This window comes from Dermacentor andersoni, chromosome 1, assembly GCF_023375885.2.
Source record: "Dermacentor andersoni chromosome 1, qqDerAnde1_hic_scaffold, whole genome shotgun sequence".
Lineage (NCBI taxonomy): Eukaryota > Metazoa > Arthropoda > Arachnida > Ixodida > Ixodidae > Dermacentor > Dermacentor andersoni.
In genome coordinates this window covers 370,249,045-370,270,442 of record NC_092814.1, presented here as the reverse complement: position 1 = coordinate 370,270,442, position 21,398 = coordinate 370,249,045, and the positions used below count along the sequence as shown (strand labels likewise).

Below are 21,398 nucleotides of genomic sequence, written 5' to 3'. Positions count from 1 at the left end.
GGAAATTCGGCGACGCAAGTTCGAATCGGCTGACGTAGGACACACGTAATTGGATATCGCAGGGAGAGGCCTTGTCCTGCAGTGGACACAAAGTAGGTTGATGATGATGATTATGATCTAAGAAAAATCCACTGTATATAATGATTCAAACAAGGCGAATAAACAAGTTGCGCAATCACAGATTCAGAGATCACAGAATCCCTAAGGCATGCCCCCCCCCCCCCCTTCCCTCCCTCTTGATCCGGAAGAGGCGATGCGCGACTGCGTTCGGTGCGTGACACGGCGCTCGTGCAACCCTGTGGCCCTACTCGAAGTCGCATCGCCGATTAAAGGGCACTGACATACTTGCGATGCGTTTAAACGTCACTACACATTGCTTTAGAAGTAGTAAAATTGATGTGAAGTGCAAAAGGGCAGCAGATACATGTGTCCCACATAATAAACATACACGGCGTTCGCGTCGCGTTGATGGCCACGCCGCCCATATAGATCAAAATATTTGGTTCATTATGTTACTTTTTCGTGATCGTACTAGCGTTGCATAGACATTACGCTTCATGTTCGCCATCAGCGTTTCATTTGTGTAAATTGTTTCGCGTTTGCGTCCCTTTTCTCAATTTAGTGTTACATGTCGACAAAGTTTGCTTTAACATATTAGTGAACATCCACAAAAGCTTTGTTTATCAATGATTCCCACACATGAGCGAAATCCGTGAATTTTTAGTACCGTATAAATCTGAATATAAGTGAACATATCTTAGAAAAAAAAAAGTTCACCGACGATTACGATACTCTCTAATGCGAAATTTGAGCACAGTTGCATACGTATTTTCATTTCGCGATATATTCGCTGGAGCGGACAATCTTTCTCGTGCGGAACGTTGCAAACGGAGCGAAGTTTGGCGCGACAGCCTCGCTAATCGGGAGATGGCGAAAACCTGCACGTGGGTGACCCGCGGTCATGATTCACAGCAGCCACCGCAGACAATCCTCCGCTCATGCAGCCCTTTTTTATATATGGTAGCGATGACATCACCAGTGAAGAGCCGACGCTCGCTACTCTGGCGCCATCTCGTAGCCATCGTCGCTGCAAAGCCGGTCTTGCGTGTCACTATGCTTTTCTTACGGTTTCACCATACCCTCCTCCTCGTCTTTCCTCCTCGCACTCTCTTCGCTATCGCCGTCTTTCATCCGCGCTGCGCGTTCGCTCTTTCATCTTTCGCTGTGCACGTTCGCTCGGTTACGACTACACCCGCTAAAGTTACCCCTCGTCTTATTGGCGGCATTTAGCACAACGTTAGTCGTCCTCTGCAACCTATGACATGCATGTTGGCGAACGCATAGCTAAAGCCATATTCGTATACAAATGTGATTGCTGGCATTCTTATTTTACTTGACACTGTGTCTTTTTGTGTGTGTTATTCTGTCGACCTCTTGTGTGATGTTTTTTTTTGTTTAATGAGCGATGAGTAGCGGTACGGGGAGACAGTTTTAAGCGGCGTCGACTTCGCCGAACCAAACGCCAGCATGACAGGTCAGCGTCAATTCGGTGGTCCTGAAAAAACAAAAAGAAAGGCTGGCGATATTGCCGACAGAAAAAGGAAACCCGTCAGCATGTGACCCAGGTTACTTCGTGGACGTCGTGCAATGCATCCACAAGTTCAAGACGCACTTAAGGACTTTGTGCAGGAGCTTCGAGCGCACTCGCTAACGGTGAATGTGCCTTTGTGAAAAGAAACTGGTTTCTGTGATGCTTTTTGTTATGTATTTTAATCTGTCTTTTTTTTTTCACTTCAAAGTAGGGGACAGCCTTTCTTGCCACTTGATCTATATTCATATTCCAGTTTCTACGGTACTCAATTGTTTTTATGCTATGCTTCTTGGCCTGTGGATGTGCCAACATTACACTACTTTATCTTTTCATTGTAATGAAATGCGACACAGCTGTGGGCACAACTGGAGGTAAAACTTAAATATAGTTAGTCTTATGAAGGTAACTCTAAAGTTGTGCGTCGTTAAGTTGGGTCAGAGGAAGTCGCTTGATAAACCGCGTGCACCAATAAAGTGTTATACCATTATTCCGTATATCTTTACACTCGTTACACGCACACGCCTTAGTTTTGTATCGTTCTGCAGAGCACAGAAGCCGTTACTCAATCATGCATTTGTAGCATGCACGAGTGACACCGTTGTCGTGTCACACGTATATATATATATATATGCTAGAAATAAACGATGTATAGCGTACCCAATTAAACCAAGAAGGCTAGGCGACAATTTGTCACCGCCCCGTTTCAAAGGGGAAGCCAATAAATCATCATCAGCAGCAGCAGTAGCGCGACGCAACGGCGCTAAATTTAACATCTCGCTCAGCGTTCACAGAGGCACAGCTCGGCAGTACATTTGCCGTTCCAAGCGGGAGTGTTCGCACGTTTGAGAGCAGCTCACTATATGCCATAGCAAGCATAATTTATCAAACACAAACCAGTGCTCATCACGAGTTATGGGTCAAACAAGTGCGCATTTTCTTTTCAGAAATTTCGCGCTTGCTCCATTATGGCGCGTCCGCGTTGTACGCGCAGTGTCTAGAAATGTCATGGAGAGACTCGGACAGCAAGACAGAGGGATGTCAGTTCCACGCCCGCCATTTCTGACCACGGTGGGCTGACTAAGAATAGGGAGCGAGCACGATTGCAAGAATACACCGTAGGAGTCCCGCTAGGTGCCCAATAACGTCTAAAATTATTCAAATCGGTTTTTACTGCAGTTTATAGCAGGTCACCTTTGTTTGATTTCAAAGCTAATAGCAGTGCCTGGGTTTACAGGTTTTTCTTATATGATTGGCTGACAAGAACCGATGAGCACGCGGAAATGGAGAGGGTTTCGAAGGGGCCGAGGTAGCTCAGTGAAAGTAGGTGACCGGATGAGAAGGGTGGTGCCAGCGTCTGGGAATGGCCCGCTCTCCCTTGCTTAGCTTGCGGTCGCTGCTCGAAAATCGCGGAGGTGTGCAACGGAAAGTAAAAAACGAAGTCCTTCAAACAGTTCCTAAGCGAAAAAAAATCTCAGTGCCCTTCCACTCTGTGAAGAAGGATGATCGGCGAAGCTGTGAATGTGGGCCCCTCCTTAATTGCGAACTGCACATTAGCCGCGGGTCGGCGCGGCATTGCACTATCTTCGGCATCGGTCCACGTATGGGGAGTGCTTAACGCTTGCTTCACCGCCGCCGCGGGTCGGCCCGGCATTGCTCTATATAACTCCGGGATCGGCCCACGTATGGGAAGTGCTTAACGCCTGCTTCACCTCCGCCGCGGGTGGGCCCGGCATTTCACTATCTCCGGGATCGGTCCACGTATGGGGAGTTTTCTTGTTTACAACAACACGAAAATTTTCTTGGACGGTAGAAGTATACCCCTTCGCTGTAAAACTTGGCAGAGTGATGTCGTGTACGTACCCAAATGGCTCGACAACGTTATACCGTCACGAAAAAAAAAATTTAATGCAGAAATAAATTCGTTCTCGCCACCTGCTCCGAGAAGCCAGTGCAAGAGTGATCGGTGGCCAGACGTCTTTTACTCCTTTCAGAATGGGGCAGTCTCCGGGTATTTCGAGGAGGAGGAGGAAATAACTTCATTGTGCGCCCTGCGAGTTGGTGGGGAGGGCCAGAGCTCCCGCCTAGGTGACTTTCGAAACAAGTTAAACTTTCTTGGCATACTAATGAATCTTTAATGCGTACACGTCACTTTGACGTGGTGAGTGTTCGCGGTTTTCTGACGTCGCGTGACAGAAAGGCGAAGCGGGCGCCGCCAGAGATGTTTTGACCAATAGCGAAGGGCTTATAGCGCAAAATGTATGGAACCACAAATAATTACGTTTTTTTGTTCAGTCTAACCATGTGTAATCAATGTGCACACCTCATATCGTATGGGCAGTTTTCGCGGTTTTCGTGTGGTCGCGTGACAGCCTGCCGGAGACGAGGTAGCTCCGAAATAATTTTGGCCAATCGTGGAGCACTGTTGGTTGAAATCGAATAAAAACTGTTTTACGTTGTAGCGCCGAAGCTTGAGCACGAAAGTTTTCGACTGCGTGAATATATGTCTTGTACTTTACTCGGGTATCATAGTGAAGGGGCAAGAAGCCATTACTGGATCATGCATGTGTAGCACCACGCGTCACGTGATCGGAGCTAAATTTAGCCGCACACGCGGCCGTACGTTTGTCCATCTGAGCAGGACTGGTCGCCTTTGAGACAGCTCACTATGCCACAGTCGGCATAACCTATCGAACTCAAACTGGTGCTCATCAGGAGTTATAAGGCCTACAAATGTGCAATTGGTCCCAACAAAACCTTTGACTATGGGATGTCATTTTGTATTCTATTTTTGTAAAATATTGTAACCACTTTCTGGAGCAACATCACACCATTATGTTTCAACTTGAAAACAAAAGCGCGCAAAGACTGAATAGGATTCTCACGTGATGATACCGTCTGATGGTTTATAATTCCGCAGGGCATTCGGGAGCCGTTTTCGCAAAGCGTCGCTATTAACACTGCGGTCTAGGAGTTCGGTGACACTGACACACAAAGGCTAAAGAGTAGCCAGAGCATGGTTTCGAAAGCACTTCTTTGGGGACGAGATTTGCTGGGCGTTTTTTTTCTTCTACTTTACGATGGAATCCATCACCCGGCCTCGAGAAACGCGAGAAAGGATGAAAGGCACGCCACTACGCTACGCACCCGCTATGGCACAATTTGAATGACCCGCGGAGGAGACTTCGTATTGTGAGAGCCATGCTGAATAATATATTCGGGAGGCCTCCCTGTGATAATAGCGATGTTTTTTCTTACTAAGCGTACACAACGCGTCGATAGCTCGGCCGAAACAGTACCGCTGACGCTCTGAAACCGCTGGCGCAAGACTGTGCGAACAATCGTATCGTCACTGGTCCACAGATTACACTGCCCCAAAGGTTTGAAGCTGTACATGGAAAACTCAAGTTTCGCTGAAATTTTCAAGCATTTATCTGCCAAAACCGTAAATTTCACCGAGCGAGTGTAACTTTTCTCACATTGCGCTTTGCAAAGATAATGATGTTGTACTTTCTAGTCTATCTATATTGCTGCTCGGCGCGGTATCATGACGTGTACGCTACTTGTTATTGTGAATCACAGATGCACGGAAAAAGAGCGAAATTTTCAGCACAGTAAAATAACTAGCAAATCATCGTCGCTGTAACAGAGCTGCTCTTCATTAATGACTGTTATGCCTCAAGCTGAAGAGAGAGTCACAAGGTAGCAACTAAATGAATTCAGAGTAAATGGGAAGCATGCGTGTGCCGTACCCAAATATAATTGCCGATTTAAAATGAGGATTCATCAGCGGTTACTTCGTATTACGCTTGCGTTGGCTGCCGTGCAACCTGGCAGCACTGAAGAAACTATGATTGCAACAATGAAACAGTTCTATCACTGTCTACTTTCTTTCACCTCCATGGAGAACAAGATTACAATTTCTTCACCTCTTGTTGTCACGGTTGCTAGCAGTGAATTTAACATGTGAATGGACATTCCGATGGTGGATACTATAGAAAACGCTACGTAGACGGCGTAGCGATAATGGCGAGGTGACGATATTGTGTGATTCCCAAGCATGCTCATTGACGATGCATCAAATAATTTTGCTTCATCAAAAGCAACAGAGCACTTGAAAATCTCGCCGCTGCAGCCCACGCAATGTTCGGCGCGCGTGACCAGCGGCATTGAGCAATGGTCAATGCGGTCGCTGTCTTCCGATCATTCACCGCATTCGCGCCAACGCAGAGCAATCAAGAGTGCCAATTGTTAACTGGCTGCAAGAGGGCAAGGGGGAAAACGTTGGAATCAAAGCGCTCGTCTCGCATTCCGCGTCAGACCAGAGAGTGGTGCGAATGAACTCGACCAGACGTGGACCCTGCAGAAAAAAGAATGGCAGATGTTTTGCCCTCATCGTATTTCCTCTGTTGTCTTCGCAGACCACTGAGTACCGCAAGAAAAGGTGGCTCTCAGAGAAAATTGCCTGGATTGGGACACATTTGCCAGAGCCCGCGGCACGAGACAGGTCCCCGCTGCTTTTCTCTTTATGCGATGGCCTTCGATCTCCTTCGACTGCGACCCTGCGCGTTCATTTGGCGTGATGTAAGGCAAACAAAAACAAAGGCAGGACTGGTTTGCCGGGACGTTAATGACCGATTCTGTGATTGACGATGGAAGCTAACGGAATGCGGCATGATCGTGAACGAATTGTGGGCCTGTGTTCGCTCGGGTCAAGGACCTGGGTAGTGACTGAGACACCAAGTTTTTCTTGATTCATTGTGTGTCTTAACAGATGCATACGCGTTCTCCCCTTTTGCACACGTGCAATGACAAGCAGAGATAACTGTGAGTAATATGTCACAAGACTGAACGTCTCCTCTTATCTACGCACCGACTTCTTTCTATTCGTCGCTCTGCAGCATAGAACATAGTCAAAACAAGTAAACTTTAATAAAGTGAAGCTTTCTTTGCCTTTTCCTATTACTTTGAGGAAACAGTCTTGCCGAGTAGACAACGGGCGGCACTGTTTATGTGCCACTGGTATGTGCCGCATAGACAACTTCGGTCGCTGGGCAAGTGGAATTGTTCACGTGACACTGGGTGAGTGCCCATTCTTAGCTAATGTCCCATTGGACCAAATGAAACTAGAGCGTGCTCTGAGCGTGGAACACTAAGCTAGAGAGAGAGAGAGAGACAGAGATCGAATAATGGGGAAAGACAGGTATATTAACCAAAAGAGAAAAACCGGTTCCTTATCTACACTGGCGAACGGGGGAGGTAAAACGATAAAATAGGGTGTGAGAAAAAGAGGCACGGAGGAGATACACACGATCACAGCCGGTCACTATCACCGCAGGCTAACAAAGCAGAGTATCATTTGTAGAACAACGAACACCATATCAAGCTAGAGCCACTTGTGCAAGCCTGGTATTTCTAAAAACTGCAACAGTGTGCTTTCTTAAGTGATGTCAGCAATAGAACCAGTGAAGCACACAGTAAAAAGTGAACGCAAGTGGACCAGATGAGTTGCGGAGAAGCGAAGTTGTCACCAAAGTAGCTGAATTTACCGGACATGAGCGAGCTATAAAGAAGCTACAAAGAAGTGAAAGAGACGGAAACAGGAAATTGAGAAAGTTGGCTACAGAGAACTGAACAAGTGTGCAGAAAGGAAGGAAGCAAGAAAAAAGTGGAGAAGGAAAGGAAGGGAGGTTAACCAGTTTAGCTTAACTGGTTTGCTACCCTACACATGGGAGCGGGATGGGGGGATGAAAGATGAGAGAGAGAGAGAGCACATAGCACAGCACACACACATCGGCCGTTAGAGTCCATCACTCTGGCGTGGTACGTGATAGCACTGTCACAGCCGCTTGTCCAATCCCGTCTCTTTCAAAATCGAAGTAGTCCCTTCATCGCCTTCAGCTGCGATGTCGTCTGTCAGCGGCATGTGAAAACCGTGTCGAGGGACAATGGTCTAGTGTCAAGGTGCGCTAGAACGGATGCCAGGGACTGTCGCTGAACATTATATTCAGCACAGTCGCACAGAATGTGTTCCAGCGTCTCCTCGCAAAGACAGGCATTGCAGAGAGCGTTGTCGGCCATTCCAATGCGAAATGAGTAAGATTTCGTGAAAGTCACCCCTAGCCATAAGCGACAAAGCATAGTCGCCTCTCTTCGGCGGAGTCCAGTTGGCATATAGAGATGCATAAAATAGGGCAGGTGGTATTGACGGTTGCTCCGGTTAGTCTGGCTGTTTGGTGTGCACCATAGAGACAGCGTGATCTCCTGTGCAAGCACTCGAAGTCTGCTAGCTGCGCGCTATCGTGAAAGTGGTATGGCCTCTTCTTGTGCGTCTTCAAGAGCTGCCCGAGCGGCATTATCGGCGTCTTCGTTTCCTATGACGCCGCAGTGACTTGGCAGCCACTGAAACGTCACATGGTGTCCTTTCTCCTGTGATGTATGGAGTAGGCATCTAATATCGAACACGAGCTGTTCGAATGGCCCGCGACGCAGAGCTGATAGCACAGATTGTAAGGCTGCCTTTGAGTCGCTGAAGATTGACCATTGTTGAGGTGGTTCCGGATTGACGAAACAAAGTGCAGCGCGAAGAGCAGCTAGTTCAGCAGATGTCGATGTTGTTGGGTGGTCAGTCCTAAAGCTGATTCCTAAGTCCTAAGCAGCCACCTTTCGTTTGTCCCTTTCTTCTTTCCTCTCTCTTTCGTCATCCGCACTGGCTGTAATTCCCTACTTTCATAAGGTTTCCCACAACCTAACAAAGGCTGGGCAACGTTCTGCTGTTAACGTTGTTTTTACAGCACCTAACAAACTCTCGAGGTTGAGTGTGTTGAGCTGACCCACGAGGAAACGAAAGCCTGGTTGCGCTACCGCGCACAAAGATCCTTTTGTTACATGCACTCGCAACGTGGTGTAAAGATTCCACTTTCGTGTGGGAAGTACTACGTGGGACAGACGGGCAGATGTTTAAACGTGCGTCTGGCGGAGCATAGTAACAAAGTGGAGAGCATCGCAACAGATAGGCATCTGGTTGCACATTGTAGAAAATGTGATGCGAAGGCAAAATGCTTCCCTCTCCTAAAACAAACTGTTGTTGTCTATCGCCACAGGAATAAGATTACGAGGGAAATTGTCGAAGCAGCTGAGATAGCCAGAGCAGGCGACGACTGCGTTAGCACGCCGTCCATACTTTTATCAAAGAAAGAGCTTGAATATTTGGGTAAAGTAGTCACATGACTGCTTTTTGTCCTTTCCTTCAGTGTGTCTCTTGCAGTGCCGTCCCATTATATAGGCTCACCAGCTGCAACAAATCAATTGTTGGAAGTTAGCGCTCGTCCCATGTTCCTGCTTGTGCCTGTGTCTTTCTTGTGCTATGTATCCCAGTTTGTACGTATCCCACCAACACGCCCAAACTTCTTCCCTGCTAGAGTTTAAGCATTGCGTCTACTGACATCCCCCACGTCTTTCCTGTCAAGTATTTACACTAGGAAGTTGCTGTCAGGCGCCGTTTCATGTAGGCCACGTGCGGGCTCCAACAGAGGTCTCGGTCAATAATTACGCCAAGAATCCTGTGGGTTCGGACATAGGAAATGGTCCGCCCATTGATTGGGATGACATAAGGCGCCATCGGTTTGCGAGTAAATTCCACTAGTGCGCATTTTTCTGGTGAAATGCTGAGACCCTGTTTACACAAGTAGTTTGCTGTCAATGTGGCCGCTCTTTCAAGCCGCGCACATATCTGAGCACGTGTGACTGCCGAAGTCCAGACACAGATGTCGTCAGCGTATATTGAAATTTTGATGGTAGTTGGCAAGTATTCTTCAAGTCCAACAACAGTGAGGTTGAATAGCGTCGGGCTAAGAGCACCACCTTGAGGAACGCCCCTGCTGGTATAGCGTCGCGTAGTTGGGCCATCGTCAGTTAGCACATAGGATGATCTTGCACATAGCTAACTTGCAATCCACAAAAGGACTCGACCACCTAGGCCAACCGTCGTAAGAGCGTCGAGAATGGCCTCATATAATACGTTATCGTATGCCCCTTTCACATCTAAGAATAAAGCTGCAGATAAACGCTTACGGGACCTTTTGTGCTGGACATATGAAACGAGATCCACTACATTGTCGATGGAAGAGCGGTCACGTCGGAAACCAGCCATGGAAATCGGATAAATCTTGTAGTATTCAAGGTACCATTCCAGGCGGCCAAGGATCATCCGTTACATTATCTTCCCTACACAGCTGGCCAGCGATATTGGGCGGTAAGAGGTGAGCTCTAGTGGGGATTTGCCCTGCTTTAAGAGTGGCACCAGGCGGCTTACTTTCCATTCGTCAGGAACATTTCCCTCCTGCCATGAGGAGTTGTAAAGGCTCAACAATTCTATCCGTGCGGATTTTCCGAGATAGCACAATGCCCGGTATGATATACCATCTGAACCCGGAGATGAGCGCCTGCAGAGAGCTAGTGCCGCTTCGAGCTCCTCCATTGTAAAAGGAAGGTCCATGCGGCAACCACGGAAATGGGGGACGTCAGCTCGGGCTGGAGGATCTGGACGAGTCGCTTGGTCCGTGATCCGCGCACAAAAGTCTTCTGCGACATTGATGTCTTGCCGCCCTTGGAAAAGCGCTAGCACCTTGAATGGAAAACGCCATTCCGGAAGGCAACGCAGACCTTGCACCGTTTTGCAAATGTGAGACAGTAGCTTGCGGGGGTCGAGTGTCTGGCAAAACATTGCCCAACGTTCCGACGCTAATCTATCCATACGACGGTGAATCTTCTTTTGCATCCTCCTGGCTGCCCTAAGGTCATGGATTGATTTTGTACGCCGGTATCGACATTCCGCCCGGCGACGAAGTGCTCGAAGTCGCTCTAATTCTATGTCGAAGTCATTTCGCGTAGAAGAGATCGTCATCATGCAAGTGGCATTTTGCATCGTAATTTTAATCGTTTGCTCTAACCCAGAGGGTAGGCCCTCGCGGCAGGTATCTTCCATCTCAGATTTGAAGTTGGCCCATTGAATCGTCCGAATGGTATTTCGTGGGCCTGATCTAGACGACAAGCATTTGATGTTCAGATAGGTGGGAATGGGATCACTCCCATGTGTCTCAATGTCTGGAAACCACTTCACACATCGGGCGAGAGAGTTGGAGACGAAATAAAGGCAGCTGCCGTATATCACGCCTCGAAGAAAGGTGGGGCTACCATCGTTCAGGAGAGTAAGGCCATAGTTGTAGGCGATGCTTGCTAATCTTCGTCCTCTTGCATTTGTCCTTGTACTTTGCTATTCTGGATGGTGCGCATTGAAATCTCCTATCATGACCCCTGGGGCGGGACAAACACTCAAGATATCCGCAAATCTTTTGGTATCAAAATTGCTGGAAGGCGATATATACACGCCTATGAGAGTAAACAAGAGTTTTTTTTTTTTTAACTGTGATGCATATATATTGATTGCAGTCGTGGGGGGCAATTGGTTGGAAAACGTAGGCGAGTTCACGACGAACAAAAATGACGATTTTGCTGCATGCACCATTTGTTGATGGCATGATAAATTCGTACCCTGACAGTCTTAGTGGTTTCGACAAGTTGGGCTCACAAATGACGATGAGTGGAAACACATTGTTGTGCACAAACTGACGATCGAAAATCTGAAATTCGTGATTTTAGCCCTCTGGCATTCCACTGAATGACCGACGCTGCCTTGACTTCTTTCCGGAAGGATGGGGCATGGGTAGCCATCTTTCTAGTTGAGGGATGCAAGCACTGGGCTTAAGGCGTCCAGCACTTTAAGTGCGCTTCGAGCAGACGGTGTCCCCAAATCCACTAAGAGCGCTCGAATGGCCTCCATGAGAGAACGTAGCACCGAGATGACTTGACGGTCTGTTTTAGGTGAATCATCCATGGCCGGAGAAGGATTCGGTAGGGCCCCGACCTTCTGAGGTTCCTTATCAAGGGAGCGGCTCGGTAGCGTAGGCCATTCCTCTAAAGAAAGAGTCTTTTCTGCTTCCTTCGTGGAAGTGGTGGGCCTTTTCACGGCGCGACTAACTGGCACCGCAGTGGAGTGGGTACTGTCACTTCGCGCATGCGCCTTCTTCGAAGACGTACGATAGTGCTGACGTCGACGCCGACACCAGACTACTTCGGCTGCCTCCCTGTGCGCCGAATTATCTCTGGCCATTTGCTTGAGAACCGCGCGCTCCCTCTTGATGCGGGGACAGTCTTTCGACGAGGCCGAGTGAGGGCCGCTACAGTTGGCGCACTTCAGGACCGTGGCACCACAGGTCTGTTCTGCATGAGGTTCAGCGCAACGGGGACACAGTAGCGAGTTGGGACACACGCCCTTGACGTGTCCTAGCCTGAAACACTGATGGCATTGAAGCGGCTTCTAGATGAATGGTCGAACCGGATGTCGGAAATGTCCGACTTTAACGTGGGATGGGATACAATCCCCCTTGAATAGTACTTTTACGCAGCGCGTATTCCCAAGGCGGCGCACTTGCGTAATGATCGTGCCCTCGTATGCCGGCTTGATGAGGCTAGGTAAGTCGTCCTTAGAATGGCAATGCCAATGTCGTAAATCACACCGGCTATGGATGTGTCGTCAATCGGGATAAAGGGGCGCATTTTGATTCCGCCTAGCTCCGTGATTTCTTGAAGTTTTCCAAGCACACTCGTGTTGTACACGTCTATTTGCTGTACACATCTATTCTTGCGTGGATTTATTCTTACGTCTTTAATTTGATCCGGCACCGCACATTCCAGAAAAATGGATAGGGCTTGCCTGTTCAGCAATCGTAGGTTGCTTGACGGTTCTTCCGGCATAGAGATGATGCCGTGTGGCCAGCGCGCAGGCCTTGACTTCATAGTCGTTGTGCTCGAAGGAGTTGACGGCGCTGTGTTGACGATTTTTCTCCTCGCCCTCTTACTCCGGACGGGTATGAAGCCGTCGTCGGATGAGTCATCTTCCGACATAGAGTACAGCTCGGTGTCTTCGTTGTCACTGGGGGAGCCAACTCCCTTGCGGTTGACGGCCGTGATGACTTCTGGCCAGGCGGGCCTCTGGTATGCTCCGAGTCCATGGCCGCAAGATGGGGAGGCAAGGCACGACGAAAGGCGGAGATTTCACCAAAAATTCACAGAGCACAGAAACAAGTGTTCTGCCAAGAAGAGACTTCGTCGTGTTCCTCCAGTGTGCAGAAAGAATTCAAGTGAGCAAATGGGAATAGATCTGTCACTCAGCGAGGGACATTGTGCTACAATAAAGGGAACAAGTCGGTAACAAAAGCAGCCGTGCGTGCAGGAAGAAATAGCGAGAAACCTAGGCCTAAACAAGTTAAGAAGTGGCCAAAGCAAAATTGAAGAAATTGGCTACAGAAAAGTGAAAAAGAAGTGAAGAGAAAGAAGTAATGGGAACCCAATTTCAAAAATTTTATCTGACTTCATTCTTTTTAGCTATTCGAACATTCTCAATAGTGCTTCTTTTTAGACTCATATAATCTTTTTCTTAAATCATCCGATTCTTGGCCAATGCCCCACAGTGGCTATGAGCCACTCTCACAAAGAAAGAAACGTAAAACAAATAAATGAACAAATGGGACCAGACAGGGCACTGAGCAGGGAGCGTTCTGCTTCACAACAGTCAAGAACACTGCATCACATTTGCGCTAGTAGCGTTACATTTGCGTATACACGCGTCATTTTGTAGAAACAGTTCTGTCATTACCGTTATGTTTGCTTAACATTTGCTTAATATTGAGCAAACGTTAAGAACAGCTTCGCTTAACAATAATTCCTGCATAAGCGTGGGAATCCGTCGAACTTTACACCATGCTATTTAGCGAAGGGCGGGGGGGGGGGGGGTGCAATTTTCAATGCAGCGCAGAGAATACGTCTTTTCTTCCACGGCATTAGCTGGTGGTGGCAGACATAGGCAGTTACACGCCATTGACTGCAAAAGTAATTATATGTTTAACTTAAATTTTTAATTTGAATGCCAGGATTTTACGTATCAAATCCAAGGTGTGAATAAGAGTCACGCCGTAGCCGGGGGCTACTGATTAATTGAGAGCATGCTGGGGTTCATCAACGTGCCCCAATGCACGGTAAACGAGCACGTATTGCATTTGTGCCCACAGGGAAATGCGGCCGCCGAGGCTGGGAATAAATCCATGACCTGATGCTTAACAGCGAACGTCACAGCCACTAAACCACCACGGCAGGTCGTTTAATTTCAGCGATTTCACTTCATACTTATACTCATTAAAGATCTATAAATTGTGGGGCTGAAGCCCGTCATTATTTGAAAGCATGTGCATTTAGCTGCAAGTACAACGCCAGTATCCAGCTCTCACGCCTGACGTTTCGAGAAATGCTATGACACTCGATCCAAATCAGATAGAGGTGCACAGGAAGGTTCTCGCCTCCGATGGTAGAACAAGGAATGTCGCTCGATACAACATTTCAACGAGGGCCCCCTTGTCGAGACTATGGCTACAACGACGTTCTTTGCTCTACCGCTGCCTATCATTGACGTTCGATGTATCACTTCCTTAAGTTATAAGCCTTCATAGCGCACTGCTGTGACGACACTGCCGGTAATGCCGGCATTTCTCGTGAGAGACTTTAACGACAAATATCATGAAAGTGGTAGTGCTTGGGGATTCCTGCTAAACAGACCTGCCTTCTTTTTTTGCCACTGACCTTATTCATTTGCGTGTCTCGGACATGTACCTTGAATATAAGTGATTAAAGGTGATACCTGAATTGTTAGTAAGTGACTTTCGCACTGACCTTCGGAACCGCAAGTAACACGTCACTCGTGAAAACGCTTTATCTCCTGCCTATTACCACTCATGTGCTGGTCGAAAGGCCGCTGCCAAAAAACATTGCGCTATACGTATGTACGAAGGTTATACGTACTCAAACACCATGGTGCAGCTAGGCTCGTACGACGGCTGTGCTGGCCTAGAAATTCACACATCTAGCTGTGAACAATGCAGTACGCGAACGAAACATTAAAGACTATACTTCTAGAAGTTTCCAAACGGCGCGCCCCTGGAAAGTAATCGTACAGCGATCACGAGGCGCACGTCGTCAGCGGTGTCGCGCGCGCTTGTTTCTCTTTCACTTAGCTGCTTATGGACGCTAACAACTATCCGTCGAAGAAATGTGGTCACATACGGGTGACGGCACGAAATTAATAATTCTTCGAGCGACGCGCATCTTGTGGAAAAAACTGCCAGGCATTAGGTGGATGCCAGTTTGGATAGGAGATAAAGGCTGCGTCAGCGATGACTTTGTTATGTACCGTCTTTCAGGCAAGGTGATCAAAGGCCAGCCTCTCGTGAACTCTGCACGAGGCAATCATCATCATCATCAGCCTGGTTACGCCCACTGCAAAGCAAAGGCCTCTCCCTTACTTCTCCAACAACCCCGGTCATGTACTAATTGTGGCCATGTCGTCCCTGCAAACTTCTTAATCTCATCCGCCCACCTAACTTTCTGCAGCCCCCTGCTACGCTTCCCTTCCCTTGGAATCCAGTCCGTAACCCTTAATGACCAACGGTTATCTTCCCTCCTCATTACATGTCCTGCCCATGCCCATTTCTTTTTCTTGATTTCAACTAAGATGCCATTAACTCGCGTTTGTTCCCTCACCCAATCTGCTGTTTTCTTATCCCTTAACATTACACCCACCATTCATCTTTCCATAGCTCGTTGCGTCGTCCTCAATTTAAGTAGAACCCTTTTCGTAAGCCTCCAGGTTTCGGCCCCGTACGTGAGTGCTGGTAAGACACAGCTGTTATACACTTTTCTCTTGAGGGATAACGGCAACTTGCTGTTCATGATCTGAGAATGCCTGCCAAACGCACCCCAGCTCATTCTTATCCTTGTGATTATTTCAGTCTCATGATCCGGATCCGCGGTCCCTACCTGCCCTAAGTAGATGTATTCCCTTACCACTTGCAGTGCCTCGCTACCTGTTGTAAGTTGCTGTTCTCTTCCGAGAATGTTAAACATTACTTTAGTTTTGTGCAGATTAATTTTTAGACCCACTCTTCTGCTTTGCCTCTCCAGGTCAGTGAGCATGCATTGCAATTGGTCCCCTGAGTTACTAAGCAAGGCAATATCATCAGCGAATCGCACGAGGCAATGAAAGGCGCGAATCGGCCGGCATAAACGGGAGCTCCGGAGAATTACTCACGCTGGGCACGCGAGGTGGAGGCGACAGCTATTCTCAGGTCTGCTGCACCAGCAGTATTTCGCGTGAAGTCAGAAAGCGATGCCCAATGGCACAGAACTTAAATAGCGAAACATTTAATGCAAACAGTCGCGCGTCGTTACATGATGCGAATTCGTTATGTTTACGCGAGTTACCCCAGTGCTAGGTGCAGTGCATCGCTTTTGCGAGCTTTTATTCAGCCGCGAATAACTCGTTTGCTTATATATCTCGTGCCGACAGCTTGCCTGATGTCCGGTGCTCATCAACACAATATAACGAGTTGTCGCTACAGAGGCAAGTCCCACGTTCGCGGCTCTACGTCAACTTGACGAGTGATTGCTTCGTGGACAATTTCAAGACAAAGCGCTATATACTTCGGTGACACGCTCAGCCATGCAAATAAAGGAGTCACGTGATCGCAATTTCGCAAAGTTGCACACGGCGGCATAAAGGGACGTTGCATTTACGACTCTAAAGCCCGGAATACATGGAGCGAATAACCGGCGTCCGAGCGACGAACTTCCTTGGGCGGCGAACGCCCGACGGCCGGCGTCCAAAAATTTGACGGCCACCGCCGACCTGCCTGTCCAAATATTTTCGTCGGGCCGCCGGAAGCGTCGAGCGCGCAGCGGCGGACGACAGCAAATCAGGAGGCGCCAGTTCCGGTCGCTAGGCATGCTGGTCTTTCGCGCGCGGGCCTTTTCTCGTCTTCTGCAACCACGTTAGTGTCTGCGCTAGTGTTGCTGTATTTTTTAGTTATAAAAGCGGTATATGCCACCTTAGAAAGCGCTTATATTTGTTTCATTGTTTACCACAACGCGTATGCTAAGTCTGGTAACACTGGCGCCAACACGGCGAACTCGCGGCGGCGTCCGCCCGCTGTTCGCCTCATGTATTGCTATGCAGCGCATCTTCGACGTCTTGCCGCCGCGCCCCTGTTCGCCGCGCCGCGTTCGCCGTGACGATTCGCTCCATGTAGCCCGCGCTTAAGAGCATCACATTGCACATTGGCGGCAATAAAACACGCGAAACTAACAGAAAGAAACAAGTGTGCCGGTCTTGCGTGCAACGAGCGTATGCAGCGTCTGGCGCTCTCTTTCTTTACCTCTCTTTCACCTGCTTAATGTGTACATCAATCTCACTCAGATCTTTCAATATGCGACTGTGGCAGGCAAATAGGCTCTTTCCGCTGTTTAGTGGTATGCCAGGTAGACGCAGGCACGTTGCAATATTAAGCGCCTAATTCAATAGATTCACTAATTATATGTTCAATTACTCACTCGAAGAGCGCGCTGAAATCACGATCGTTAAGCTGAGCATGTGTGAAGTTAGGCCTGCTTAGCATAAATACAGCACCCTTTCGAGATATGCGTCATGAAGGTATCGCGCGAAATTCATTGGCGTTCAAGTTAACAGTTTTCCCAAAACGCCACTCAGGCAGCTAGTACGACCCTAATTAGAACATCAATATGCATACTTAGCAGACTGACTGTATAGATCTCTAAGGACATATTAGCGTTAGGCTTTCTGTTAAGCAGACATGACTTCCACACTTCTCGACTTCAATTCCGAATTCGCAACACATGTCCTAAAGCGAATAGCGAAAAAAAAAACTGAGTTATTATGGAATACCTTCATTTACCAATCTAGCCACTGCGTATTCGTGTAATTCACTTTAAGAGGCCTAATTGCGCTATAACACGCGATCTTTCTTTAAATTTGGTCGAAGTACCAAGAAAATTCACACGATGTACAACAGGCCCAGGCTGATGAATACGGGTGATACATCTATAACTACCATATCACACTTTGCGTGCATTACGCAGAACGAACGAAAAAAAAACAGACAGTCCCTCAAGTCATTCCTCCATAGTGTGCCCTAGGTAACATCATGGATGAATTCCATGGATAAGTCTGTGGAATGGCCAAGTGGCATTTCCCGGAACGTTTCCCGTTGCACGGTGCGTTGTTTTCAAGCTTGCTCTCGATTTCCCGAACGGAATGGCACGGCACAACATGCCATTTCCTCGAGTAGCAGCGAGAGTGTCCCTAAAGAGTCGTCTGCGGTCAGCTTCCCCAGTGGCTTCTGAATTGCACCGGCGAATCGCTTCACTTACCTCTGTCCATTACGAGTGTGCCGTCTTCAGCGATGTGGGCTGAAAAAAAAAAGTAAATATAAATAGAAGCCAGAGAAATAAAATACAGGAACCACTTATACGTTACAAGGGCACATCGAATGAAACTGAAACGACAGACATTAGTTGCTACTTAGATATTGCTGGTACTTTACCGAAACAGTACCATGCACAGCGATCAATGCCATAAGCACTTCCTCGCGACTTGCCTGGCGCTTTTTTGATCCTTTGTGAGGTTAGTTTTTGCTTCCTCGAGTCCCATTTGGGATCGCAGCAGCCAAATCACGTACGCGCAGTTAACAGCGGCCGACAAAACCACTAACCGCATCTAACGCAGTGCATGAATGCGCCGAGAACTAGAACAAAGTACCTCCACAGAACACGAAATTCCGCGGGGCGCACAGGCAGTGACGTTGAATAGGTACGCGGAGATAAGAGCTCCTTGTTCGATCTCACTCGAAACATCCCAAAAAGTTTCCAGTCTTTAAAGTAGCGGGCCAGGAGGTTACCGCTTCCATGCACTAGAGACCGAGTTGCGAATCTCATTTAACGAAACGAAAGACTGTATGTTGCCGTTTATATACTGCCGTGTGGATGCTAGCGTGTAATGGTGCCTCATCGATTTCGACTTTCCGAAGCGAAAATGCCACTCAGAGACGCCTATAACAATTTGCAACAAACGTTTCCTCCTACATTTTTAATATTTGTGCTCCTTCTGCGAGGGAAGAAGTGTTCAGAGTACATTCCGTTCAAGGAGTTTCAAGTCATACCACGAATGTAGCTCCAAAGAACGTTATATAGGCCAGGTCTTTTGGCGTAGGTGAGATCAGTAAACAGCATTCTCAATACGTTTTCGATTTCTCTGGTTGAAACTGAACTTCTTGTTAATATATACAAGGCATTCGGGTTTCTTTCTTTGGACGAAAAATACTTTTGATGAGGCAAGCAACATCACCAGTACTTCTAGTGAAATTTTATCAAATTTTACGAACAGGGTTCTGCCTATCGCCGTTTAAGTTTCCCGAAGTAGTCAGGAATTTTTACTATCTGCATTAAAACAACAGACGCCTACAAAGCGGACCGACAGTTGATTGAGGGAGAAATCATACGCGATGCGCGAAGGAGATCAGTCTGTTTTTCTCAAAGCCTGCGGGCCAAATGTTTTTTTTTTTTTGTGTGTGTGATAGAACTTTAAGGGGAGGCAGTCGGCACATAACGGACATCAGATATTTTTGTTATTTTCTCAACTTGCCCTATGAAAGGGAACACTGTCATCCACCCAAATGTAACACAAGGCTACAAAGGCAACTCATACAAGTTTCTCAGAAAGAAAGCGTTGCAGTTGAGGAAAAATCTGTCCTGGTCCTAAATCCGGGATACCGTACTCGGGGTGCTATGCAGGATGCGATAGAGGATGCGCCGAGTTTGGCAAAACTTGGGATCTTCACGAGCTCTGGCGACGCCTCAAGGTGAAAAAACTAATGGCACCAGGACAAAGTTTATCCACCGGCACGCCTTCAGTTTCATTGGTTTATCTAGATTCACTCAAGGTGGCTATCATACCTTGGGCGTTGCTTATGGGTGGTCAACCAAGTGGGGGCTCACGTGATCAAACCGCCGGTGCACGGTCGGTGCCTTCTTTCACTTGTTTATCGTTCCACCGAGTGTATTTCATGCACAAGCGAGTTATGAAATAAATGGATTTAGGACGATATTATGTGTCTTAAATATTATTATGTGCCCTAAATATTATTAGTGCGCGAAAGCGAGCCTATATGGCTACGATGCGACAAGGATGTGTCGCCGACGATGGATCACGCAATCAACACAGTGAAGGAGACAACAAGCAAGTGCAGGTAAGTGTATTTCTACTGTTCCATATTTACCACAATATTATTGCATAGATTAAATCTCTTTCATAGTAACCAACTGAATGGCCTGTAGTTAAAAAGGCACTGAGAGACTAATGTGTCTTCGTGCTTCCGCATGCACGTGGGCCTGCGAAAATTTAAAAGTGATCGCGCTTGCCCTAGTTTCGAAGGGAAGCCATTCCCCCCAGTAGGTACCTGTCATAGGCAGACGCACGGCAGAAACTGAGCTCGCACCACCTGCAGCGAAATAAGTGCAGGTCGGGGCGCCATGCGTCTGCTATTCAAATTGAAGAATTAGTAGCCTTCTTGGAGATGCATCCCAGCCTAACCAGCTCGCGCAGCGGATTGTCCGGGAACTCCACGGGCCACGAGGGTGACAGCTGACGGAGCTTCTCGACGAACGTGGCGCCGCAAGGAAGAGTGCAACAAGTTGGCGACAGTACTGGCCCGAGCTTGGCGCACAATTACACGGGATGCAGTCGTTGTGTCAGAAGGTGGCACGTAAGTTACACTGCTATTATAGTCATTTAAGAAAGAAGACGTTTCTCTTATCGGTCTCCGTTACTCACAATTAAACGTCACATTGTTCGTTAATTATTTAAATGTTGACCAACTTATAGTTGCGGGGCCATGGCGTCACAGCGGCTTTCATTAGTTTTTAGTCATGTTAAATCCGCTTCAGTAAACAATTGACCACAGTTGCTTTCGCGAGTACTACATTAATTTGGAAATTTTAAGCCTACCATGTTCTTATAGGCGTTTTGGCCTCAATTTCAATGGCAGAGGTGATGGAAAGCTACGAGGGCTCGGACGGAGGGCGCTCTCATTGATAGGTCGTGAATGTGCCGCAGGCTTGGGGCTTTCACTGTTGCTGGGGACCTCAACACCTGTGAGCGCAGCACTGCGCATGCAGTTTACTTCTATTCGTTTAATCTATATAATTAAAATGCGATCCATACACTGGACATAATCTTCCATTCCACTCGACTACAGCGAACGCCATATTCTCCATAAGCTCCATTAGCCCTCACCCGTAGAGTGTTACGCCTCAACACCCTCAAAGGCGTTAACTGGACGTTTTCCACAAGACAAACCGCCACCCATCGATCAGCACCTATCCAGACGCCAACGCAGCGCGGACACCGACTGTTGAAGGGTCCCACGAAAGGCCCTCACCTCGCCCTTTACCTGGCTGCTTGAGCGAAGGATCAAAAGGAGGGGAACAACGACGACGACCTAAGAGGCGCAGGTTGTTTTCTTGCCGCATATTCCAAACCAGTCTCTTCGGAGGCGGAATTACTGCAGGTTATTGAGAGCATGGGCGTAGTATCGAAACGGAGTCGACGATGGTGATTTGCTGCTGGACAGTCTTCAGATTCACTAGTCGACTCGCCTAGGGAAGACGACGATATTAAAAGCGAAGACTTTTGGAGAGTGAGGACAGAGGGTCCTGATGTGAACTTGGACGTTAAACTTGCTCCTGCTTGGAGTAGGCTTCCGTATTGGAGCCGTGTAACTAAGGCAAAAACCCTTTTGCTTCATTTTCTACAACCTGACGTGGCAGTTGATGGGCTTGGTGGATTCATTGC

At 47.8% G+C, this 21,398-nt stretch overlaps 1 protein-coding gene across 5 annotated transcripts in view; it reads right to left on the bottom strand.

Moving 5' to 3' along the window:
* LOC126516448 (papilin-like) overlaps positions 1-21,398 on the bottom strand; it is a 530,520-nt gene that overhangs the window by 71,676 nt on the left and 437,446 nt on the right. For all 5 annotated transcript variants that reach the window (XM_055064066.2, XM_055064065.2, XM_050166565.3 and 2 more), the window contains one exon: positions 17,921-17,959. In XM_055064066.2, the coding sequence (XP_054920041.2) occupies positions 17,921-17,959 (39 nt within the window). The remainder of the gene's footprint in view (positions 1-17,920; positions 17,960-21,398) is intronic.